Source organism: Chanos chanos, chromosome 3 (genome assembly GCF_902362185.1).
Source record: "Chanos chanos chromosome 3, fChaCha1.1, whole genome shotgun sequence".
Taxonomy (NCBI): Eukaryota; Metazoa; Chordata; class Actinopteri; order Gonorynchiformes; family Chanidae; genus Chanos; species Chanos chanos.
Genome location: NC_044497.1, coordinates 27,758,509 through 27,785,751, shown reverse-complemented (window position 1 = coordinate 27,785,751; position 27,243 = coordinate 27,758,509). Strand labels below are relative to the sequence as shown.

Sequence of the window (27,243 nt, the reverse complement as noted above, 5' to 3'; positions counted from 1 at the left end):
ATGTCTCTAACAGCTGAAAGGAGTTTCTGCACTGAAAAGACCTCAGGAAAACCCAGTATGGCCGCCAAAAGGAAAGGTGGCCTAAAACTCAACGCTATCTGTGCCAAGTTGAGCCGGCAAGTGGTTTACGACTGCAGTTCCCAGAATGCCGAGGGGGACCAGAGCATAGCGGACAATAGTGAGCGAGGCAGCTCCCATTACGAGGAGGGCGACAGGCCCGAAAGTGACTTCCCAGAGGGGCTGAGTCTGGGACAGAGTTTAGAGGAGGACCAGAAACGACGGGAGGCCATTGAGAAGTGGGTGAACGGGGAGTACACGGACGAGCCGCCCCTAGAAGGCGAAGAGCAAAAGGGCATCAAACCGAACAACGGTGACGATGGCCCGCCCGAAGGCGTGTACATGGTACAGCCCAAAGGCTGTAGCGACGAGGAGGACAACGCTGACGAGGCCGAGGTCATGCCCGGATCACATGAGGAGAGCAGTTACCATGACGATAGGGACTCAGAAGATGGCCCCCGCAAGGAGGACAGCTACACGCCCTCCAGTGAGAATCCAACTCGTCAAGCCTCCTTCTCCTCCCCAGGTATCAATACTCTCTCCCTCTCTCTCTCACACACACACTCGCACACACACCACACACACACACACACACACACACTCTCTCTCTCTCTCTCTCTCTCTCTCTCTCTCACACACACACACTCGCACACACACACACACACACACACACACACACACACACACACTCTCTCTCTCTCTCTCTCACACACACACACTCGCACACACACACACACACACACGCACATGCTCTCTCCCTCTCTTTCTCTCTCTCACATACCCACTCTCTATCTCTTTCCCTCACTCTCTCTCTCTCTCTCTCTCTCTGTCTCTCTCTGTCTCACTCTCATTCTGTCTGTCTCACTCTCTCACTCTTTCTATCTATCTATCTTTTATGTCTGTCGCCAACACTAAGTGCACATTGCTTCCCCATAGTGTCTCTCTTCAAAAGCAGCTAGCTCACTCCTTTTGTTGGTTTAGTCTTATATTACTTTCGCCCTTTTGAGGCCTTTAATCCCAAGGACAGTTTGACAGTGGTTCAGTCCATGGAGGAAGGAGCAGTGACATGACTATATTCTCACAGGCTTACATGGAACGGGCTCTTGGAAAAGGAAATCTTAAGTTACAGCATGAATAGCCAGTGACACTATAGCTCCCACACACAGATGGAACTGACAAGCAATTGGGAAAACAGGAACTTATGTGGTTTACAGAAACAAGAAATGAATATTTGGACTGGGCTTAGGCGCTGTATGCTGCGTCTTGGCATAGAAGCCGGGGGGCCTTGAGTGTTGGTAGGGCAGGCTAAGCTTCACATTACACCCAGGATTACATCTCAAGTCTTTGATTTTTCTCTAAGCTCGCCAAACTTAGCTAGTAGCAAACCCAATTACACAGTAGCTAGCCCCCGTCACTGCTCCAGGTCTCCATCAGTTTAGGAGCAGATTATCTCGCAAGCAGGAGATCACTCGTCAAATAAAGTCTGAAACCAAACAAAATCCTGCTTGACATGCCCCGTAGAGACGCTTCCGATTGCTCGCCGGCCGCGAGATTTGTCTGTTTACCGTATCTGAACAGAACTGACTCTAAAGGTAATTTCTCCTAAAATTCATCAGCCGTGCTGTACCTCCCCCAAGTTAACGTAATCGTTGTTTTTTTCCTTTCCTCTGAAAATGCGCACAATCATTCTCTACATCTGTGTTGTATTTCCTCCTCCTCAATGTATGTGAGATCATCAGGAAGATATAGTGGTACATTTGTCAGTTTTCATGAAATGGCAGTAACTTTGCAGAGAACTGTTCCTTTTACTGCTTCAACACTTACTGAACTTTGACACTTAAGGCTAAACTTTATCTGTGAGATAAAACAATACAGTAGTATTCATAGTACCACAGAAATAACAAAGATAAGGTCATCTCTAACATAGTAAAATGATTCCATTCGTGACAAGACACAGGGGAAACTGAATTGTCGTGTATCTGTTTCATTTTTGCTTGCTCACCCCAGCTTGCAAAAGAAAAAAAAAAGACCTTTCATCTCTTTTTCATGGTATGTTTGTCAGCTGCACAAGTTTTTTTTCTGTGTTTTTTTTTTTTTCCTTTTTACTATAGGAGCAACAGTTAATGTGGCCTCTCTCACAGAAGTGAGGCCAAGTGTTTCTCAGAAAATCAAGCTTTTTTCCGGCAAATGCAACAAGCTTTGTGGTTTTAATTAGTCATTTTTGTATTTATTTCAAGGCTGTTTAAAAAAAAAAAAAAGAAAGAAAAAAAAAAAGGCCGTCTGTAAATATGTGTTTGTGTTGCAAAACACGCTACACCTTTTGCTTCTGTCTGGGGTTGGTTTTTATTTGCTTCTTACAACAAAGCCAAACTGTTTGAAGACTGCAATGAGCGGACTACATTAGTAACGTCTCTGTCTTTTGAGTCTCTGGCCCCCCCTCACTTTGTTGATTGGAACTAGGGCATCTATATTGCCATGTTTCTGCTCAGCTCACAATTAAAATATTTTTTTTTCTTTCTCCTCGCTGCTGTCTTTCAAAGGCTGATGTGGAGCGCATATAATTATGCATATAAACATAGTGCCTTAATTATCTCTCACAACATCAGTGACAACGTAATTAACAAACATCGCAAGATCAATGAGAGAAACTGCGACCTTCAAAACATTTAACTCCTCACATCATGGCATAGTGTGGAGTTTCTATCAACACACACACACACACACACACACACACACATATCAAAAAACCCCCAACACTTCTGCTGGATCAGTTCTATGTGGCATGTTATTAGCTCCTAGGTTTTGCTGTAGAACCGACCGAATGGAAAACTGCGAGAGCCACGAAAAAAAGGATCTTTACATCATACAAACAGTCTCCCAACAGTTTATTTCAGCTGACTGTTTTGTTCTGTGAATGGTTCCGAGATGATTCAAAAACATTTTTAGGACACTTGCTTATTTGTAAATATGCTTAGCTTTGGTGGTTTGAAGGAAATTAATACCAGAGAAGGAGATTGTTTTATGTGATTAATAACTGTCATTTTCACCCATTTATTGCTGTCTTATTAAAACAATGATAAATTAATTCTTTAATAAGTTTAAATGAGCATAGTCCTCTGCTGTAGTTACATGGAACAGAGTCTCAAGAAGAGTGAAAGTAGACAGTATTGAATGATGTGAAGTTTATTGAAAAAAATGTTTTGTTTGAATGATTAGTGTCTGAAACATTGGGCTCTCAGAACGCAGCTTAGCCGTTTATTAAACCTATAATTAGTCCATATGTTGCCCACAGAACGTAAATGATATACATCTTTCCTTTCTGGAGCACGTGGAGCCAGGATTAGCCAGCACTAAGGGCCTTGTTTGGTCACTGAAAAGAGGAGATATAATGTCCATTTCTTATCAAATATGGGGGAGAGAGGAGAACATAGACAAGGGTCTGAGTTTCATAGGCCAATCACCAGCATGAAGTGGCAAGATTATGGGTACTTCTAATTTTACATTGTGCAGTGTCACAAAAGGGAGAGATGAAGAAAGAAAAAGAAAAAGAATAGAGGGAATGTGAGAGGGGAGGAGAGAGAGAGAGAGATAGTCCTATCCACCCCCAAACCTCAGTTTCCCAGACACACACAGACATACACACACACACACACACACACACACACACACACACACACACACACACACACACACACACACACACACTGCCATCATTAGGAGGATGCGTGATAAGGTAGTGGAAGAGAACTCATTTACATGGTCGTTTAAAAAGGTTATCAGCAGTGAGGTCCCAGCATAATGTGTACAGTTTAAGCCCAATCATTCCCCTGACACTGATAGTTCATTTAATACTGAGAGAGCAGCAGGCGCTAGCGTTCTGTTTTAACTCCTGCTTCTGCTACAACTGCAACTACTACAGCAGTACTGCTCTGACAGCTGCAGGTATCAGTGACTTCAGCACTCCAAGTACTCCTCTTACTTTTACTATTACTAATACTATTCATATTACTACCACTACTACTACTATTACTACTTCTACTGTAGTTGCTTTCATCACTTCCAGATCATTATGATGGTAATGTTAATCCAAATAGTATGTTCATGTTTTTCAAGTAGTAGTATTAATATTACACTTCTTCAGATGATAGTTGATACTAATAATATACCAGTCTAGAGGGAACAGAGGTGTGTGTTTGTGGGTGTTTGTGTTGGGGGAGGGGAGGGGGGGTCTCCTGGAAAATAGCGGTGCTTTCCCAGTGTTTGAAAACATATGTGTGGAATAATTCTGATTATTAAAAGCAGGAGTTTCTTTGACTGATGTCCTTGGACGGTACTCAAGAAATCCAGATTAAAAGGCTGCGTCCTGTCTTTTAGAGCAGACTACAATCACATGACCTCGCATGACACCATCTCAGCAGCCGTCTGTCGAGGGCAGAGTTTCCTGCTTATCAGGGAGGGAACTGCCCCGATCACTTTTTATTCACAGTGCAATGTTGTCCTTACTACATTCATGTTACATTTTGTAAGTGAAATCAACCAGGAGAACAAACATGTGAATTCTGTAGTCACTGGCTGGAACTGTAGATGTGTCTAAATCTTACCGGTAGAGCAGAGATTGGTTTCCGTGTTCTGTACGAGTCAAATAGTCCTCTCTCAGAAAGTCAGAACGAGAGAGAGATGACTCAGGTGGAATCCAGGTGCTTCGCCACACCGGCAACCTGTTGCTTTCTGATTATTATTGAGATGCCTGATACCTGTGGCCCCATTCTCTGTGTTCAAAACTATTCACAGGAATCCAAAATGGGATATACAGACCATCTCTAAGGCAAACAAACAACTGAGCACAGTCTGTGGCTGAGTATCTGAAACTGTTAATGACCAGTGTTTGGTATTAGAAAATAGCAATGAGATTTCTGTGTTTGACCCTAAAACAACTCTTCAGTGATCTGGCAGAATAATGTAAAAGTGTTTGTTTGGTAAGCACAATTTTTATCTAAATGGAGAACCTCAGCACCCCACCCCTCACTCCCCCAAAATGTCTCTACCATTTCTGAAACCAAAACTATGTCCCTGCCATCTACAGTCAAGATCTCAGTTTTATGATCTGAACTTTGTACCCCCTGCCCCCCCCACACACACATACATACACACACATGCATATACACCTCCCCACCCCTTCCAGTCAGAGATTCACATAAATTTAGCACACAGAGAAATCAGTGCTCAGTACTCTGAAATCGGTACAACTTTTTTTTTGCCAAATAATAATAATAATAATAATTGAAATAATACAGCTCAAATGCTCTTGATGCCATTGAATGACACATATGTAAATAGTAAGTCTACCAGTCATTTCAGGAAAGAAAGTTCTGGAAAGTAATATAGCCAAAAAAATAAGAGTTTGTATGCAGAGTGATGAACCTGGCTTTAGCCTAACCTCTGTAATAAAAAAAAAACACCCTTAAAAACCCAGAAGATTGATCAAAATGAGCCGTGGCAAAACGGCAGGTATTTCCTCTCAAATACCTGATACATTTCTCTTCAATTTTTCATGCCCTTTCGATCTGGAAGATCTGCTTTCATACCAATGTGCCGCAGCAAGAAGTAAGGCTAATGCTGCGATGGAAATGTAGAGATTGTTTTACATGCTGAGAAGGAGATGTGAAAAGCAGGGGGGAGAGACCGATTTAGCAATAACACAGAAATCTGAGACCAAAGCTGAAATATTTTCCTATTAATTACCATGGATGCAGCTAAGGTTCCCTCTGACCGTCTCATGTGTGCCTAGCGATGAAAAAGGCAATCAAATAAATGAAGCCGAGGTCTGGAGCAGACGCTGGGCCTTTGCCAGGCCAGCCGGGCCGGGCCAAAACCTCTCAGGAGTTTTATCTGACACTCCAGTGAAGTTATCTTTTCATCTGGAGCGGAGGGGCTTACTTTACATCAGCTCTGACTCCACCAACTGACACAGAATGAGTATATACTGTTAAAGGAGACAGGGTGTACATTTGTGTGTGTGTGTGTGTGTGTGTGTCCCCAAGGGGCCTCTCTCCCAAGGGGTTTGTCTGTTACTCATTCTCTCGTACACAGACTCACAGTCTATGATCGTGAAAAGGGTAGTTTAGTGGGTCAGTATTTTCCCCTCCTAGCAATTTTTGCATTTCTTCCTCTTCACTCTCCTTCAAATCTGGCTGAAAGCTAATGGGGTAGAATTAATCTACATAATGCAATTAAATCATATGTTTGCTACCTGTCTTTGGCGGATGTCACAGCACTTTAAAGTAGGGCTGGGCAATAAAACAATAACAACAATTATCGCAATATAATTTTCCTGGGTAGAAATATAACAAATATTCAATAAATGTTTGATATAATTAATTTCCATGCTTAGATAGCATGCACTGAAATAAATCACAAACTGCCAGTCAGGTCGCAGGAAGAGAGGTATGCATTGTGCAAGTTAGGTTGCACAGTGAGAGGTATAAATTCAGGCCAGCACGTGGTATTGTTTATAGTTGGAGAGGAATAAGCCAAAATAAGCGGCACCAAAGAAAAGGCAGTGCCCATGACCAGCTCGAAGGACGAAAACATTGTCAACAAAAAAAGTCACTCAACTTCACTAGTTTAGAGATATTTTGGCTATTTACAATCCAACAAAAAACAGAGCAGCGTACACTGCAAACTGTGCCGAGGACACATGACATCAAAGACAGGCAACACCATAAACATGTTTCATCATCTGAAACAATATCGCCCCTTTAGAACACGCAGAAAGTAAGAAATTACAGTCCCAAACGAGTGTTGTAAACACTTACGAAATGTTTTAAAGCGTCTGTACAAAGGGTTTGGCATGCTGACCAGAATTACGATTTCTTTGTCTATTTATTGTTTTGTTTATTTACATTATCCTTTAAAACACTTTTAAACTTTGCAGTCTCAGCCATTTCAACATGTGTGCTGTATCACACTGCAGCACTTAATTTTTCTATTAAGATATTTATTTTGTTGAGGAAAAAGGACTGAAAAGGATTTTACTTAATATTACTCATGCATATTTTGATGTTGAAAAAAGATTTTATCAGTACAGTTTTTTTTGAGTGTTCTACCTCAGGTTTGTGAGATGCCCCGCTGTTTGGCAAGTGATTGTCATGCTCTGACCATAAAGAATAGTTTGAAACCACAGTTAACCATCTGGTTTCTTCAACTGTCGCTCAGAAGCAAAAATCAGCCTTTAAACTTGAAAGAAATAATGTTTTGACATTCATTGTGCAGATTATCGATATCGACTGATATGAACATTTTTATCGTGATAACATTTTTTGCCATATCGCCCAGCCCTATTTTAAAGCAGTATTCACAGAAAAACTTTCACTGCCCCAGTAAGTCTGAGCACGCTGAGTGTTTTGATCTTGGAACTGCCAAATTCTGTAAAATTGTATTAAAATTGTGCCATAGCTAATTATGAGATGAGTTTAACAATGAAATAAGTATTGACTATTACTGAGAAAAGAAGAGTAAAGTTCTCATGAAAACATACATTAAAACAAAGTGGTAGCCTCAGTCATGTGAAAGCTGCAGTTTTATCAATTCAAATCAAGCAATGTGAAAGACCAGTGACAGAAAACAGTGGTAGTTCTTATCAGTTTAACTAACAATAGCATACATCTGTTCTCTCATCTGCCTCTCCCCACAGGCGAAGCCTCAGCCCTGCGTGACTATGCAGCTAACACTATGAATGAGTTTTTACACATGTTTGGCTATGATGACCAGCAGATGAGAGATGAGCTGGCTAAAAAGATCAGCTTCGACAAACCAAAAGCTGCTACCTCAGACCCCTCCTCTCTTGGCAACGAGGAGGCCACACGCCGTGCCCGTTTTTCCAAGTACGAGGAGTACATCCGTAAACTGAAGGCTGGAGAGACCCTTCCGTGGCCCATCCCCGGGCCCAAGCACGAGGACCTCAGCTCCAAACTGGGCCAGGAGAAAAGCTCCATCATGCAGCCCTCTGCTACCTGCCTGTCGGGGGCCGAAGCCCAGATGTACCCGGCCAGCATTGACCACAAACAGGGCCCCCTGAACACAGCCCAGCCCAACTCTGCACACATCCAGAGCCTAGCTTCCCGGGCCTCCAAGTACGACTTCTTCATCCAAAAGCTAAAAATGGGAGAGAGCTTGAGACAACAGAACGGTAACGCCTACAAAAGGCCGTCCAAATATGACCTGGAGAACGTGAAGTTCCTTCACCTCTTCAAACCTGGAGAAGGCAACCCGGACATGGGCGGCGCCATTGCTTTCAAGACAGGCAAAGTGGGCCGTCCGTCCAAATACGACATCAGAAACATCCCGAAGCTCATCCCCGGGAAAGTGGACTCTCCCATGATGTCCAGCGTCCTCCCCGGTGCCGCCGGGACCCCAGGCACTCCCGTGATTCCCACCGCCGTGTCGGCCGGCGCTGTTGGACCTTCAGGGTTACCAGTGGACCAAGTCGGGCACCTGGGCTTCAGCACCTCTGAATACATGAAGTCCAGCTTCTCCAAGACGGACTCCATTACCACCGGCACTGTTTCCTCAGTCAAGTAAGACACACAGAGACACACACACACACACACGCGTGCGCGCCCCTGCACACACACACACACATACACATATATCCCCGTATTCATCTAGTGAAAGTAGCATTAAATTGTACAAGATTCTATATTTAATTTATTACAGCACTAATGTACTGACAGGGAATTAATATTTTACCTTATGAGCAGTGACTTGGTGTTCATAGGATGTTTATTGATCTTCTATGTCTTAAACCAACTACACTTGATCATTGCTCTTGGAGAGGTTCCCACACTAGTGCTGGCATTGATATATAGCAAACACTTTTCTCCACTGAATTAATTATCCATTAATGGAGCATACAAATCGTTGCTCAGATCATGATCGGATTAATCTTCGTCAGATATATTATGATTTCTGAAAAACTGCGTCTCCACGTTCAGTAGTTTGTTTTCACTGTTGCGCCTCATTTTCCTCCTCCTCATTTCCCTACAGAAGACGATTTTTTTTCCCCTTTCAGTGCTAATATGAGTAGAGGTTTTTTTTCTCCTTTCAGTGCTAATATGAGTGGAGGTTTTTTCTCCTTTCAGTGCTAATATGAGTAGAGTTTTTGTTTTTTTTTTCGTGAGGGTGCCAGAGGATCTGCCAGGTGATAGCTTAGCGAAAGTGTGTAAAGTGTTAACTCACTCTACATGCTCTGGCCAAGCTGATTTAGCACTGTCGTCACATGCACTGACTGATTTCCTCTTTTAGCTGGGGTGTAACAATTCTCCGTTTAATTACTTTGGAATCATGACTAAAAACTCACAGAAGGCACAGTTTGCCTGGTCAAAGCATTTTAAAGCCAAACAAAGGGTTTGGGGAAGACCAAATCACATGGGTTTGATTGGGTTTAACCTCGTCTCTAAGGCCATGGCTTGTCACATTTAGGGTTTAGGAAAAACAGATAGTCCCTAAGAGCGTTTTCCTTAAGATTCACCCTACTGAGCAATCCCAAGCCACATAACTCTATGGCCATGTGAGGTCAAGGCAGAGCAGACACACACACACACACACACACACACACACACACACAGAGCCTGGGGGAATGAGGACCCCACCCCCACCCCACACACACACACACACACACATACAAACACACTCTGAGAGGTAGTCTGATCCCAGGTGATTACCTGTATAGCACCACTCACGTTGTGTTCTGTGTCCATAAACACAACAAATACCTCATATGTTTAGCCTGTCATGTTACCTTTTAGTCTTGATGTTTGTGTTGGTCTAAGACAGTTACTTTATCCATTACTGGGAGACAAACTAACATGTTTTTTCCACACTCCTTTGAGAGAAGCTGTTCTCAGAGGCCAGACCAACCATCCCTCATCAAACAAGCAAAAACAAAGTGCAATTTTCAGTGAGTTTCTACACAACACTTAATCTTCACATTTGTTCGCTCTCCAAAAAAATGCATATGAATGATTTATGCTTTCTAAATAAGAAAAAAGTAAAAAGAAAAAAAATGTTATCACTTTCTTTGTCAGGAGGCCATGCATCAAAGTGTTCTTAAGTCTATCTGATAAATTCCAAAAGAAAAAGAACCTGCTGTTGCACCTCAGAAAATGTATATTGATAGCTTAAATATTCCATCGCTTTGTTTTTATTAACGATAGCTCTGTGTGTGTGTGTGTGTGTGTGTGTGTGTGTGTGTGTGTGTGTGTGAGTGTGTGTGTGTGCATGCGCATGCGTGTGTATGTATGCGCGTGTGTGCGTGCGCGTGTGTGCGCGCGCGCGCGTGTGTGTATGCTGTGTGTGCATGTGTGTGTGTGTGTTGCCATTAATCCTCTGTCTCTCTCTCTCTCTCTCTCTCTCTCTCTCTCTCTCTCTCTCTATGTCATTCTCTCATATGCTGTGATAGGAACGGATTGCCACCAGAGAAACCGGCTACTGATGATGTAAACCTTTACCAGAAGTACATTGCCAGGTACACACACTTAATTACGCACTCCAAATTATTCAAAACACATTTATGCCCAGATAAAGTTTTGTTAAAATTGATTAAAATGGTTTGGTTTATTTATTTTTGCCTTTTATATTAATGGTAAGCAAGCACGCTTATGGATGAGAAAGATTCAGTGAATTAAAGGGAGGCTAACCGGAGTCAGTGCCAAAGCTGTGCTCTCTCTGTATACACAGATGGCTAACAGATGAAATCTTAAACAAACAGTGCGGAATATTTGTAAATACATTTGGAACATTAGGCCGCAGTTGAAAAAGTGTGACTCTAACAAGCCATGTGTGCTCACTGTTCCTTGAACAACGTGCTTTTGGGAGTGTTTCCGTGTGTTTGGAAGGCTAGTGCTTTTCATTTTCAATATCTCTGCACTCCAAATGAAGATACTGAATCACCTAAATGACAGCTACTCACCGATCCAGACAAAGCAGTGAGCGAGAAACAGTGCATCAATGAGCTCCAATATCTCATTCGTTATTCATTTTGAACCAACACTAGAAAGGTGATTATCATTTGTTTATTTATTCTGTTTTTAAAGAAAGAAAAACACAATTTCAAAAGGGAAAGTGGCTGTGGCGTTAATGATTACTCTCCCAAGCCGTAACATGAAGGCCACAAATCAAAGCCCTGACGCTAAAAGACACACACACACACGCGCGCACACACACACACACACACACTTCCTTGTACACACACAGACACACACATACACACACACACACACAAAAACCCTCCTTGGACTGATTACATTTTGCAAGAAGATTTAATTAAGGAATTTTTAATGAGGCTTCTGCTGGCACTGCCAAGAACTGTTTTGATATTTGCACTGCATAATGCATAAAATTTGTCTAAACATCTCGGCAGTTGATGCACGGGGAGGCAGCAGATAAGCCCAGATACAGTTTCAATTTCCGTGTTGGGGATAAAAAAAAAAAAAAAGAAATGGAAGAGTGGAGGGAGGAAAAAAAAGAAAGAAAGTAAGGACTCATAAAAAGGGCAAATGTGGCCTGATATGTGTGTGTGTGTGTGTGTGTGTGTGTGTGTGTGTTTATACGTATCTGTGTGAGGGGGTATGTGGGTGGGGGTTTATAGGAAGGGGGGAAGCTCGTCACTGGTTTCGGTGCTAATGAGAAAACACTCGATGCTAAAAAGCAGCTTTGTAAACTTGTCTCCACCCACCTTTTCCCTCCCTCCTCTCCCTTCCCACAAAAAAAGGGAAAAAGTTCTTTATCTTCTCGCTTTGCAACAGTTTGATGCTTAAAGAGCTTCCATGATAGTGTTTAGTGGCAGTTTTCCCTCTTAAACGCTTTCATGCGCCCACTATTGCTCTGCACTTTGATCAGCGTGTCTCCATTGTAACGGGAGATATGCAGCAATCTCTGTATCGTGGCGATATTAATATTTAATCTGCTGCTGAATAGCAGCGGCCCATTAGCCCCCTGACGCGGCAAGTGGGAATTGTCCAGAGGCAAAGTGATCCAGCTGGGTGATGAGCAGAGGGGTGGGCTACCCCCCCCCCAGGGAGGTAGGCTCTGTGTACACAGGGCCGTGTAGAGTGCCTCAACGCGTGTGTGAGTGTGTTCCGCGGTGTATGGACGCTGTTAATGGTGGATGGGTTGTGTGTCTGATCCACTCTTGTGTAGCCATGTTTCATTTTTTTTTTTTTTTTTCAAGAGACAGTCAAAGCGTCCCAGCACCCCCCCCCCCCCCCCCCCCCAAGCTCTATCCACCACCGCCAGCACCATTCACAATGCCGGCAACTTTTAAAAAGACAGCAGATCGGGCGTTCAATTAGCTTAATGAATTCAGCAGAGCAAACCGTAAAAGTAACCCATGGACAATCTGAGCTACAAAAGAGTGGGAAAGAAAAATTCTATTACTTAGCTTTTTTCTCTCTCTCCCTCTCTCTCCCTCTCCCTCTCGCACTACTTCAGCAGATGGTGCTCTTGGCAGTGGCAGTGCAAATGTTTATTTGTGTGTTTTGAGCTGTAATTGGAGGTTTTTAACAGTCATCATCGTCAGGGTTATAATCAGCCTGTAAACACTCAGGAAATGTGGCTCTTTAAAGCGCCGTCGATCGACAGGAGGCTCGGTGAGTCAGGCGGGCTGAGTGAAGAGGGAGGAAAAAGCGTGGAGACACACTCAAACCTTTCTATTAGGCCTAACCTTTCCCTGATTAAAGCCAGCCTGTTAACCTGAAGAGCTGAGCACTGATTTGGCAAGGTTTAAAGCACAGGCAAGTGAGTGAATTATGTTTGGGGTTACAGTTTAATAAGAGTCTGCCCGCTGCTTTTCAAGGGAATGGAACTAATTTGGTGGAGATTGCTGTGAGTGAAGTATGAATTGTAATTGTACGGCTGCGTTAGGTATAAGCATCACTGAGGAGATCTTATGTTCTGTACGCACTTGCGGTGTGTGTAGAGTTCACCACAATGGCTCCGTGAAGGTGATCCTCAGATTGTAAGGGCACCTCTCTGACTGAGATAAAAAGCAAAATTGCCCTTTAGAAGATGTCGCTTTGCAGTTAGAGGTCACATCACATGTGCTGACGTGAAATGGCTGAAAACCACTAGTTTTAACAATGTTACGGAGATAATTTTTGCCCTTTGTAGATGTATTGTCTATATATATATATATATATATATATATATATATATATATTTTTTTTTTTTTTTTTTTTTTTTTTCCCAGGGCAAATTCTCAAAAGAGCAATTCACTCACAGTCATTCAAGTGCTGAAATATACTTATGAGTCTCCATTTCTAAATGTGATTTCAACACTCCAGCTATGAATTTCCTTTCTCATCCTTGTTCTCGTCTTCGTTTAGCCACATAACTGTGGGTGTTCACTCCATGGTTTTTACTTTGGCTTTGTTTGCAAATTCTGTTGTATCACATTAAGTGACATCACATTTGTGTGTTTGTTTTCAGGTTCTCTGGTAGCCAGCATTGTGGGCATGTCCATTGTGCCTATCAGTACAGGGAACATTACCATTGCATTGACCCTGACTGCAACTACCAGGTAAGACAGCCATCTAAAGACAGGCAATTCTCAGCAATCTGTCCTAAATCAACAATAAAGGGAGAGGTCTAATGTCCGTCCATCACCAAACAGGTAGACAGATGCATGGCCAGTAGAATGAGTGGCACTGCCAGTCTAGTAGAAAGCGGCTTCTGCCTGAAAATAATTATTAGTCACGTTGTCAATCTCATTTCCAGGGCTTGTGCATCACTTTCTACCTGCCTGCATTCACTCATATGCCACACTCTTCCTTACTTCATGTCACCTTGATGAACGAGATCAACATTAGTAGGGTAATGTCATAGTAGATCTGTTCCAGTTCAACGCCTCTAAATGTTTATCCCTCACCACTAAAAAACCTGGCCGTGAAAATGGGTCAAGGTGTTAGCGAACACCTGGATGATGTTAGTGTGTCTTTATGATTCTGGGCCCCACCCTGCTGGGCCCAACACGCGCGTCGGAACAGTCTTTTAACAGTCACCTCTGCTCTCCTCACACTTTCTTTTTTTGTGAAAAGGTGCAAGCTGTTACAGGGTGGTGATCTGAATGCGTCATCGCCTGGTTGTAGGACACACCCAAAGCAAGAACTGATTAGATAAACCTTTACCGAAACGCACGAGCAAAACAGCTTAGACCTGTTAACGCGGCCAAGGCCGTCTTTAGAATATAGCCGGCTCACTTTTTTTGTGGGCTGATTCAAAGTAGCATCCAAGTGACAACCAGCTTTTCATTCTAAGTTCATTGTAAATACGCTCAAAAATACGGTTCTTTTTTTTTTTTTTTTTTTTTTCTAAGGACATCTGCTCCTCCTTTTGGACCATTTTAATCCCCTCTCACATTATTAATCTTCTCCTGTTCCCAAGAGTTGTCGTGTACAGCAGTGAAAAATAAGCGTTAAGCAGATCAGAAATGCAGGCGGTGTGCTCTCCTGCACATATGGTGGAAAAGAGCAGGCAAATATGAACAGATTTGTTGAAGACGTCATAAAAAAAAAATCCTTATGCAACCAAATGCTTTGAGATGTTCAGTGTTCAGCCTTACCCCCTACTGTGTATGAGTTATAATCTCCTACTTCAGTATTAATCGTGTGATTATATTGTTCATTATAAACACACGAAGCGATCTTTTTTTTTCAGTCACACTGCACAGCTGTATGAGGAAATATATACATGTTCTGTCACTTGCCATACAAAAGAACAATGATACGTGGCACACCTTCTATTTGTTTATTTTTTTATTTATTTTGGTGGGGTTCAATTCTTTTCCAGCCTCTTCACTGGCAGCGTAGCTATGACCATGTAACTCAAAATCCCAGATGTTGGTGTGAATGTCAATCCTCAGCGAAAAAGGTGAAGCTCAAATGAGCAGGCTTTGGAAGTGATAACTCACGAAAGGTTACATGACACACTAGTGGAATATTACCCTTCTGCCAACCTAGCAGTGATCCACAGACTCCCTGCCCTCTCCTTTCATGGGCTTGTGTTCATCCGACACACTGGTGGGAATCCTAAAATAAATGTAACAAGTCCTCACAACCCCTTCTGATCACTGAACTCAATATGGAAAGCTTTGACCAGCCTCTGGACCCTCCTGTGTCCTCTCCTAGGCTCGTACAGACTGACCACGCCTTGGCTCTTTCTTTTGTTTTTTTGTTGTCCTCAGATGCCTATCGTGGCAATCAGAAATTTCCATTCTGCCAGTTCTGTGAAAGTACGCTGGGGCAGATGGCTGTAGACGCTTGTCTACATTGAAAGAGGAAAGAGGATATGAGAGCGTAGCTGCTCGATTGAGATGTCCGTAACTGTCCGTGTGTGCTTTTTTTTTGTTTTTTGTTTTTTTTTTTACCTCAGTGTAAGATAAGCTTGATGGACATGCAAACGGGTTTTTCAGTTTAGTCGTTTCTGTCATCTTATTTTTTTTTCTCCTATTTCACATTTGTGTTAAAAAAAATATGGATTTCTGTCAGAATAAGCTCATTGATTTCAGCTCTAGTTTCAGTTCCTGTAACATCAGCTTAAGCCCAATTACTGCAGATTTGGTTGCTCTGGTCTCTCAGGAATGATTTTTTTTGTTTTCTTTTTTTCCCCCTCTCGCTGTTCCATGGTGTAGGAGGTTTTAATTTTGAGAGGGGTATCTTAGCATATTCCTTCATTATTACAGTCTAACCCTGCACCAAAAACAAGCTTTAATACTTTAATTAAAAATGGAATCATATCTCAGCAGGGGAATTAAAAGGGAAACATTTTTGGTTGGCTTGTTTGTTTGTTTGTTGTTTCTTTTCCCTGTGCACGTTTGGAAAACCATCTGCACGGAACATCATTTTTCAGAAGCTGAGAACATCAGAACTGTGATCTTGCATGTCAAGTGAACTATCTTAATTAAAAAAGGAGAAACGAAAAAATAATAAAGACGCAGGCTTAGGAAGTTCGGCACTGTTTCGAGACTGACTGAAACAGGCATGCTTAGACAACAAGCCACAGGAGATGTCTGAGGTTGAATTAACAAAGAGAAATTGTATGTGCATAGTTACATACTTCGCTAGTCAACTTCAGTACACTGTAGCTGCTGCCACACTGATAAACAAACGTGTTGACAGTTTCCAAATGTCCAGAACACAAGATGTGGGGAGAAAAAGAGAACCGTGAGATTAATGTGTTGTGTGTTGTTTGTTTGTTTGTGACAGAGATTCACCAGTAAGCAGGACGTAATCAGGCACTACAACATGCACAAGAAGAGGGACAACTCCTTACAGCACGGATTCATGCGTTTCAGCCCTCTAGACGACTGTAGCGTCTACTATCACGGCTGCCATCTGAATGGAAAGAGTACACATTACCACTGCATGCAGGTAAAGCTCAAAGCTTCATGTCCTACCACTGTATTCATTCTGTCAGTTAGAAACACCCTCATCCCTAAACAAACACAAACACTAGCACCAATTCACCTAACCTTTGACTTCACGGATGATTTGTCTTAGCAATGTGTCAAAGAGGATGAACCCTTGCCAGCACACTAAGTGAGTGAGTTTACTTGCCCTAGTGTATAATCAAATCTCTGATTACCCCACGATATTCACTGAAAGGCCATGTAGGTAAAAAGCAAGGCGAGGGGAAAGAACATGACGCATATGTTTTACAACAGGCCGTGGAGAACCGCATATAGTTACACAAAGAATTCACATACACTCGCTCGCATGTTATGGCGGATACATGAGGTGATATGAAACGGGGGACATGTGATGTGGCAGATCACAAAAACCTTCTTAAGCCTTCCTCACCTCTGTGCCAACCATGAAAAGAAGCAGGCCACAGAGACACTGAGAGCCGTTCTCAGGAAGACAGAGCTGTTTAACTACGCCTATAAAAGGAAGTTACAGTTCTTCCACTTTTTCCATTAAGCCGAAATGACCATTTAAGAACAGTTTTCGTTCGTTTGACAAAAGGTGTCATTAAATAAATAAAAGAAAAATTAAAAGGATGTACAAGACGCCACACAACCCGTCTCTCTTCTTCTCGCTCGCTCTCTCTTTCTCTCCCTCTGTGTCTTTCTCTCTCTCTCTCTCTCTCTCTCTCTCGCTCCTTAATTGGCATGGATAAAATTCAGTTACTTGTTTATATAAACTTCACATTTTTCATCTTTTAGTACCAAGCCGGGAGTTGAAGATTATTCCCCACCAGATTTGTTTAATTTTTTACATCTGCTTATTTTCAAGGTGTCATCACGGCGAGTGCTTTCTCTCCACACAGAGAAGCAGCCCGGGCCGGATGGCTTAAGATATATTCTTTTTTAAACCGCCCTAACGGCCTAATTGTTATTAGACATTTCAGCTCTTGTTTTAACAGCACTGAGAACCAGCAGATGTTGGCACCCGTTCTCCTGATTTACTGGGAAAAAAACAGAGTGGCATTTTTTTCATTGTTTGACTCAATATGGTGAAGTTGCCCTGTTTGCTCGGGTGAAAAGTGCCAGGGATGATATACAATTGCTGCTTTTAATTCAAACATTAGCTGTTTTTTCCTCCTGCCCAGAGAGCTCCTGAGTGCTGCTGCACTGTAACAGAACATCTCAAACCAAAGAAAGTGACAGTCTCCTTGCCCACCCCCCACCCCTGCCCCCCAACTCTTACATTTGTCCTTTGAGTTAAAGTAAGGCAGACGCTGCGGCCGTCTAAAACAGAGTTGTGTCTGCAGAGAACCTTAAATGGAAGACGGTCCTAACCACACACCACCCCATCATGCTACTGTTACTCTTCTTGTGTACTTAAAAATGATGTCTCTATAGTACCTTCTGAGACTGTTAAAAAAAAAAGAAAAGAAAAGGAAAGGGAAAAATAGCTCTTGTTTCATTTGATTATTTATATAAAGGCTTGCTTTTTATATATTGTACTTGACGTTCTCTCAAAACGGATCATTTAAACAATGTTCAGATCTTGTGAAAATGCTTCATCTTGGTTTTTAGGTCACCGTAGTTCTTACCTCCCCACAATGAGCTTGTCACCAAAACTGAGCTATTTTTGTGTCAACACTGAGGTGCTGTGTGCATTTCTATTCCATTACATTGAGGGATTCACTGTAACCACATCTCCTCATATAAAGTACTAAAACTCTCTCAGCAAATTATTCAGAGATGTCATACCTTTAGACAGTCTGTCTTACTGATATACCTTTTTGTTGTTATTTGTTTGGCAGGTGGGCTGCAATAAGGTGTACACCAGCACCTCAGATGTTATGACTCATGAGAACTTCCACAAGAAGAACGCACAGCTGATCAACGATGGCTTCCAGAGGTTCAGGGCCACAGAGGACTGTGGGACAGTAGAGTGCCAGTTCTATGGGCAGAAGACCACACACTTCCACTGCAGGTGAAGCATATTTAAAACGTTTTTTCCCACGTCAGTCCACCTCGGAGAGTGAGATTGTGACCAAGTCATCACTCTCAATCTCGGGAAACGTGCATGTCCAGAGTTTAAAAAAACCACAGCCTTACAGCATCAGAATATGTTGGAAAGCCTTATAAGGTCTTTGATAGTCAGGCCATGTATTGACCACACCACACTTTGCATCAGTTCCCATAGAATTTCGTAACGAAAGTAGATAAACTGAAACAAGTGTCTTAAAGTTGACTCTTTCCATTATGTGTCTGTACTTATTGTTTCCATTGTGCATCTGTACCCAGGCGTCCGGGCTGCACATTCACCTTTAAGAACAAGTGTGACATCGAGAAGCACAAGAGCTATCACATCAAGGATGACGCGTACGCCAAGGACGGCTTCAAGAAGTTCTACAAGTATGAGGAGTGCAAGTACGAAGGCTGTGTCTACAGCAAGGCCACCAACCACTTCCACTGTATCCGCTCGGGCTGCGGCTTCACCTTTACCTCCACCAGCCAGATGACCTCACACAAACGCAAGCACGAACGCCGTCACATCCGCTCCTCGGGCGTTCTTGGCCTGACGTCTTCGTTTCTGCTGCCCAAAGAAGAGCAGGAGGAATCCAGCAACGACGACCTCATGGACTTCTCAGCCATCAGCAGCAAGAACTCCAGCCTGAGTGCTTCGCCGACTACACAGCAGTCCTCCACCGGCTCACACCTGCTGCCCCCTACCGCCACGACGGCCATCACGTCCAGCCACAGCATCAAGCCCTCGTCATCGCTGCCTCCCGCCAGCCGCATGTCCAGTCTGCTCTCCCAGGCCCTGCCCAGCAACATGCCGGTGGCTCTGGCTCTTTCCAACAGTGCTCTGTCCCATCCTTCCAACCCCTTCTTCCCACTTATGCCCAGGCTTCCTCTCCAGCTGCCTCCCTCGGCTGCCAGTATGATCTCCAGCGTCAGCTCTGGAGCCCATTCGATGCCCAGTGACTCCCTGGCCCAGAGCTCCTCCACAGCAGGAGACGCAGCGGCAGTGGCCGCAGCAGCAGCGGCGGCCGCAGCTTCCACCCCGACTTCTTACGCAGCCTCCTCCATCATGGAGAAGATCTCTGCCAGCAAAGGCCTCATATCTCCTATGATGGCCCGGCTGGCCGCAGCTGCACTCAAACCCTCCAGCACCCCAGACACAGGTTAGAATTTTCACTCTGCCCCAAAGATATACCCCACAGAGACACACACATAATTATGTATCACACAGTTACCATGCCCTTGCTTTGTGTTTCTCCAAAAAAAAAAAAAAAGGTGAGTTTGAGGTCATAGCAGACCAAGTATTTTAGGAAAATGAGTGTATGCAAATGTCTAACGCATTTGGCAGAGCTCCGCATATAGATTTAAAAAAAAGGAAGAAAAAGAAGAAGTGTTCCAGATGTTTTGTGTTTTTTTTCATGCTACCTTTCTTCCTTTCTCTCACTTGTCATTTCCCCTATCTGTCTCGTCCACCCCCCCCCCCCACCCCCAACTCATTGCCCTAACGTAGTGAAAGGACACATACAAGTCATCTATCCAGGGGGTTTGCTGTGGAGTGTCTGACATAAGCCAAATCTCTGATTTCAGGATTAGGTCAAATATTGGCAGTGTGGTTTGCAGTCGTAGTCCCGTTATTGCAGCGATCATTTCCTCGATATGCACTCTCCATTAGCAGATAAATGCTGTAGTAACAGTGAGCGGGGTCTGTAAAGCTCTCTCTAATAGCATTCTCAGGAGGCTCCCTGGGCGTGTGTTCTACATGTCTCCTCATCACAGGCCTCTTATCAGAGCGTGCACTCGTTCCAGCCAAATGGAGGCTGAATAAAATTAAGCTGAGGAATTGGAAGTACAAAGCATTTTTTTTCTCAACACAAACTGATAAAGCAAAAAAAGAAAAAAAAAAAGAAAACAGAAATCGTCGAAGCAGAAATGACTCAGCGCTCTTCCGTCTGTGTCTGTGTGTGTGTGTGTGTGTGTGTGTGTGTGTGTGTGTGTGTGCATGAGCGTGTGTGTGTATGTATAAAGGATGTTTCTCTCTCTCATTTCTCCATGTGTGTTCATAAGAGAGCAGACACACTTGGCTTTGTTTTCCGGTTGTAGAAATCTCTTCACACTTGTCTGAACTTAGACTTACTGACTATGTAATAATCTGTCATCAGGTGATTCACTCCCTTGTAACGTATTGTTGCTACAATACACAAAGCACCTACATTACTACAGCATGCAGCCATAGTAACCCAGCAATACACCATTAGGTTTTTCTGTCTCTTCTTCTCCCAAAACATTCTGCTCTAATCCACCTTTGATCATTTTACCATATGCAAAATGCCATGTAAGTAACATATGACAACATTCTTCTGTAAAAGAGGAAGAAAAAATATCCCTGAAGGTTTACCTACAGCTGGTCTGAGTGCTGAGATGAATAATGTCATCCTTAGATCAAGCTGTTTTAGAGATGGTGAGTTTAGCTGTGAAGCCAGGCATGCAGGCATGAGCAGGTGGCCTGTGGATTGGATGGGGATAAAGAAGTGTGTGTGTGTGTGTGTGTGTGTGTGTGTGTGTGTGTGTGTGTGTGTGTGTGTGTGTGTGTGTGAGTGTGTGTGTGTGTGTGTGTGTGCGCGCGTGTGTGTGTTTGGGGGAGAGGGATTAGGATCTTGTGGTTTGTGAAGAAGGACAAGTCCTGAGAGAGTGTTTTAGAGGGGCAACTTTGTGAAGTGGAGCAGAGTGCATGCTGACATGGGCTCCACCTCCTGTGAGCCACACAGCAGCAGAGTAAGGGGATGCTTCACCTGGGAGGAGGAGGAGAGAGAGAGAGAGAGAAAGAAAGCTGCACCACAGATGAGTGTGGGGTGGGGGGCGGGTATGGGGGGGCCACAGGTGGTGCTGTTTCCCCTTACCGTAGTTCTCTCATATTTTCAAACCTGCAGCACAATACAAATTTAAAAAGTTTTCTTAACACTCTTCTGTTTAATATAGACAACCTAGAGAGTTACAGAGAAGGAGAGTGAAAAAAAAAAATCCTCCGGTGGTAATGTGTTATTGCTAATTTTACACATTTGCTCAGAAAAGGCGTGAGAACAGGACATTAAGGGTAAAATATGAAGAGGATGTGGTCAGGACTGAGAGATCTTTGCTGTGGCTATTTGCTGTTGGTTTTCTTTCTTTTTTGACTTGGGGTTAGGGGTGAGTGGAAGAGTTAAAAAGAAAATACATTTTAGTTAGGTTTTAGGAGACCTTTGCAAGAAACATATTTGACTCCTAACTCGTTAATTCATGCAAGTGAAAATCTTTCCTGCCTCAATATTTGCTGTTATACCTGTGTTTCACACCAGCTTTCCCTCACCCCCATGAGTGAGGGTTTTTTTTTTTTTTTGAAGATCCTACAATCTGAAGTGTTCACTAATTAGACACAGAGTACAAATGATCTCTCACAAGCTCGCTAAGTTAGCACGAGTAATTACACGGTGAACATTATTACTGTATAATTTCCAGAAAAAATGTTGCTTTGAGATCACACTGCCTCACTAACTTCTCTCTCTCTCTCTCTCTCTCTCTCTCTCTCTCTCTCTCTCTTTCTCTTTCTCCCCCCCCCCTCTCTCTCTCTCTCTCTCTCTGTGCATCTCTATCTCTCTGTCTCACTCTCTTTATCTTGCTCTCTCGCTTGCCCTCTCAGACTTTCTCTTTTTTTTTTCCCTTTCTCTCTTTAAGACTATCTATGGGTTTTGTCATGGAGATTGCAATCTCGATGAAGGTTGTAACAGCTTTACCTAACATGGTTGTTATTAAACAGTTGAACTTCCATTCTCTGGAAGAATCCATAGACAAAATAGAAGTCTTAAGCTTGATCAGGTGAAAGCCAGGCTAACTTCAGGCATAGCAATCTAATCACACTTAGAAGTGAACATGCTGATAATACACTGTAAATATATAGAACTGTGCCATGCCGATGATACTGGTTAAGTTGGGTTTTTTTCAGAGCTTGTCCAAGGAAAGAGGGGGAAGGGATGACAGTTAATTGTTAATCAAATGGGGATTATAGACTTCCTGCTCCACAATAGCGATGAACAGAGAGAGGCCACTATTAACTAAACCTCAGCCATTGTTGGGATGTACTTTGCCTGAAACATTCCCAACCCCAAGGGTAGTGTCTTTTTCTTCTTCAATGTTTTCTCTTTCTTCTTCTTCTTCTTCTTCTTTTATTAACAAAGATAAACAAACATGCACTCTAGCGACAAGGCTCAGGACTGGGTTGCAGGGTTCGGAGTGACGTTCTTGCTGATAAAAGTGTCTTGGTCACCTAGAGCACTGTATTAAAGGGGAATTCTCATCCCTACCCTCCATGGCTTGTGTCCTTCACAGGGGAAGCTGAGGAAGCCCCCAGAGCAGAAGGCCAAGGGCAGGGGGGGCTGATATGTCCTTGCCTGTCACTATCCCTCAACAGGCCTGGTTTCTTAAACAACACCCACCCTACACACACACACACACACACACACACACACACAGCACTGCCACCCCACCCCCAAACCAATCACTGCTGATGCACTCTGATCGCTCCCTCCTTCTCTCTCTCTTTCTCAAAGGTTATGTCAGGGACTCCTTTCTTTTCACATTCTTTTTCTTTTTTTTTTTTTTTAATAAAACACCACTTACCATCAACCAAAAACAGGGCTTTCTCTGCATAGCCTCAGGACAAATTAATATTTCAATCTCTTTGGGATTGGGGAAAAAGCCAAGGAACACATTCCTGTCAGCATTTTTACCCTCTCTTTATCTTTCTCCCTCTCTACTGTCATCACTCCTCACATCCACTGAATACCTATTCTGAAAATCTGATCGAGAGGTCACGCTATTTGAACTGATCTGATTGGCTGTCACCTCCAATCTGACCGACATAACAGATGTTCCTTTTGGGCATGCTCAGTGGCGTTGGGTGCTGTCCGTTGTCAGGCCAACAAGGACAGGCGGCAAACGTGAGGGCGGAGGGGGGGTGGCCACTCTGAATCTGCCACTTTCTCTCAGCATTAGCATCCTCTTTAATGACCAGTTAAGAGGCAGCCAGGCAAATGAGTTCTGACAAGTGCTGCTGAAAAAGGAGTCTTTTTCCCTTATTCCTCCCACCTCTCAATCACCATTTAAAAGCCTTGACGTCCTGACATAATTTTGCAATAATTATCACTCCGAGTAGTCTCCTTCAGCCGGGACAGAAGTCAGATTGGATCTCGTCACGGGGTAATAATGCTGACCAACAATAACTTTGTTGTCTTTCTCCTTCTTTTTTTTCCTCTTGACTCTCCTCAGGGAACGGACAGAGCACTCCGGCAGGCCAGTTTAATCTGGTTCAAGTGAAGCAGGAGCCTGTGGACAGCACCTCTGGACCCTCCCAGGACTCCGTGCAGGAGCAAAGCTTGGATCTGAGTAAGAAAGACCACAGGTATGCACCGTCAGGAGCCCCTCGCCTGGAGAACAGTAATCCCCACACCCCCACACTAGCCCACCACCACCACCACCACTACCACCTCATTCAGGGCCTCAAGTCCCGTTTATCTCCTTTTCAGGGCCTGGCCAAGGCTGGTTTGATTTATCTCTCAAATGATGGTGTATTGTGTTAATTAGTGTGAGTGCTCTTGTTAAAACCCCCTCACAAGGTGCCTCTGCTGGGATGGTCAAGGTGGATCAGATTTACTCAGTGCCTGTTTCTCACACACACACACACACACACACACACACACACACACACACACACACACACACACACACAGAGCTTTCCCCTGAGAGAAAATCAGCTGCACAAACATATCATGCCATAGAAAATTTTCAACATTTTTATTACTTTTGTTTGTTTATTTTATTTTTTCATATATATATATATATATATATATGTGAATGTCAAGAAAGAAACATGATGTTTTTTGACAAATTTATTTGAATGAAAGTGTAGAGACCCAGGTTCAGTTCGCTTTGATAAGTTATATCTCATTTGTAAGAAGCAGGGTTTTCATTTATTTATTTATTTTTGTGTGGTTCTTCATTACATATTCACATGGTCTGTTATAAATAAAAACATTTACTGTTCTCATGCAAATCTTGACTAAACATTGTTCATTTTCCCTGTTCTAGTAATGAATCAAACGGACACCCTGCACCAGGAAATACATCTCTTTTATCCACACTTATGAATAAGGTAAGATGCATCCATCAAACGCTTTTCATCCCAAGACAAATTAGCGCAACGCAGAGGGGGCTGTTTGTTTTTTAATGTTTCACCGCTAATAAGATGAGTTTGTATCATTTAAATTTTCCAGCCATTTTTCATACAATGTAATTTCAGCCCTCCACTCACAAATTAATATAATGAAGCAGTAGCTGGATGCCATGCCAGATATATAGAGATGTTTGTTTTTTGATGAGCTGTTTTGAACTCCGTGAGCATTTTTCCCTCTCCTTTCTCCTTTTTCTTCTTCATTCATTCTGTCTTTATTTATGGAGTTTGTAAATTATTTGATTAAAAAGTCAGAGGGGGAAAAAAAAGAGCGACTGTCAACCTCATTTTTTAAAAAGACTAAACATCGCTGGACGGATATTTAAATGTTGTGTGTTTTTTGTGAAGATTAAAATGGACATTGTTTTAATCATACATCTTTTTTGACCAGTATAAATGTGGTGGGTGAGTTCCATTACCTTGATGATTTAAGGAGGTATTAGACTCCATTTCTCTCTCTCTCTCTCTCTCTCTCTCCCTCTCTCTCTCTCTCTCTCTGTGACTTGGAGTCGGGCTGCTTGGTCCTGTAACTGAAACTCATTCATGAACGCAGAGCAGTTGTTGAACTCCAACTCTGACTGCGGATCTGTTATAGCCATTCTCCCCGTTTTATGTCAGTCTTTGGGATTCCAATCCACTATGTCCCGTAAAGCAAGTCTAGGCACACAGAAATCCACTATGTCCCGTAAAGCGAGTCTAGGCACACAGAAAACCACTACCTCCCCCCAAAGCAAACGTAGCGTGAGTTTGGCCTGGGCTCAAGCAGAAGCTGAGTTTGCTTGTAAAAAAGCATGTACATATGGCAGTCTGAGTGTGTTCCTGCAGTTTATGACAATTGTTCCGTGTGTGTGTATGCATTCGTATGTGTGTGTGTGCGTGTGTGTGTGTATGTGTGTGTGTGTGTGTGTGTGTGTGTGTGTGAGCAGATGACTCAAGTGAACCCAAACTTCTTCAGTGCACTGAACCTGAAGTCGGAGCTGGAGGGCGGTCAGGGGACAGACCACTCAGAGGCAGCTCAGTATCTAAGCCGTGTGATGAAGAAGCAGGCACCAGAGAAACCTGCTGAGCTGTGGAGGACATACCTACGCAGGTACCTACATATTCTATGTACTCCCTATGTATCCCTCTGTTAACCTGTGCATCTATTCCAAACTCTCATGTTTCTCCTCACTTTTTTCTGTGTACATCTACACATAGCATTTGTGTCATTGGTAACTCTGTACCATTATTGTTCTCCGTTCCTTCCATACATGGTCCCTGGATTGTTCTAACGTTTCCTCTCTATTATTACTGTCAGTGTTTGTCGTGTCTGCTTGTGTTTGTTATTGCTATCTTTAGTTGTTGCACCCTTTCTGTTATATTGCAACCGAAAAAAAATTGGCCGGGACACTTCGTATTTAGTTACAAAACCCAGACCAAAAGTGTCAGCCAGGGACACTTGGTTTTGGCATTGGCATGGCGTATCCACGGAAACATATTACTCATACTCAAATACTCAAGACCCATACAGAGGCATTGAAACCGCTTATTACTATATATTTACAACTGAACAGACATATATTTCACAGACCAAACGAGTGGTTTTTTTTTCTCCCAGGATTTCATCTTTAATTCACTCTCTTTTGCACCTCCCCTACAGATTTGACACTGATGATTTCTGTGAGGCCCAGTGCGATTTCCTGCACAAAGTGCATTTCCACTGTCTAGTGGAAGACTGTGGGGCACTTTTCAGCACAGTGGACGGAGCAATCAAACACGCCAAGTAAGACTCTCTGCTCCCTTCATTCAGAACCCGTAAGAGAACCCCAAATAATTAGTAAAAGAGATGTCATCTTACAATGCTAAGGTGCCAGAAATATTTTTTAAGCCTTATTTGCAGTGTTAATGTATTGCTACCTGTATTAGGCATGTTGTAGTTTAGTGTAGACTTGATTAAACTAAGCCTCTCTCCACCATTAGCTTCCATTTCAGAGCCAACCTGAAAGTGACATCAGAGTCCACGTTTAGTGATGGCAAAGATTCCAGTGAGGGAACATCCAGTCAGCTTGCTACTCCCATTTCTCTCGCCAACACTCCCCCAATGGATGTGCCCAGCCTGGCACCCTCGGGAGCTTACGGCTCCTCCCCCTCTCTATCGGCCTGGAAGCAGCTCACAGGCTCCATCCCTCAGCTGCCTGCCTCCATGCCCAATCTGCCAGCCGCCTCACCCCTGGCCACCACCTCTCTGGAGAATGCCAAGCCTCAGGTTAAACCTGGCTTCCTCCAGTTTCAGGACAAGTAAGTGACTCTAGAAGACAGATGAAACATCTCAAAGCGTTTTGGGGTTTTTTTTGGTATGTTTTCTTCGATTGTTTTTTTGTTTGTTTGTTTTTGTTTTTAATTTTTTTTTTGTCTCATCCAGTGATCCTTGTCTGGCTACTGACTGCAAGTATTCCAACAAATTCCACTTCCACTG

General features: G+C 43.1%; 1 protein-coding gene across 1 annotated transcript; it reads left to right on the top strand.

Annotated features, from left to right (window-relative positions):
- Nucleotides 1–27,069, top strand: casz1 (castor zinc finger 1). The gene is made up of 13 exons (XM_030767700.1): nucleotides 1–223; nucleotides 263–583; nucleotides 7,751–8,633; nucleotides 10,517–10,582; nucleotides 13,543–13,633; nucleotides 16,317–16,481; nucleotides 18,322–18,494; nucleotides 18,809–19,692; nucleotides 23,828–23,960; nucleotides 24,647–24,710; nucleotides 25,715–25,878; nucleotides 26,428–26,550; nucleotides 26,748–27,069. Exons 1-13 carry the CDS (start codon nucleotides 1–3, stop codon nucleotides 27,067–27,069), a joined length of 3,612 nt encoding a protein of 1,203 aa, XP_030623560.1.
- The last annotated feature ends 174 nt before the right edge of the window (nucleotides 27,070–27,243 follow it).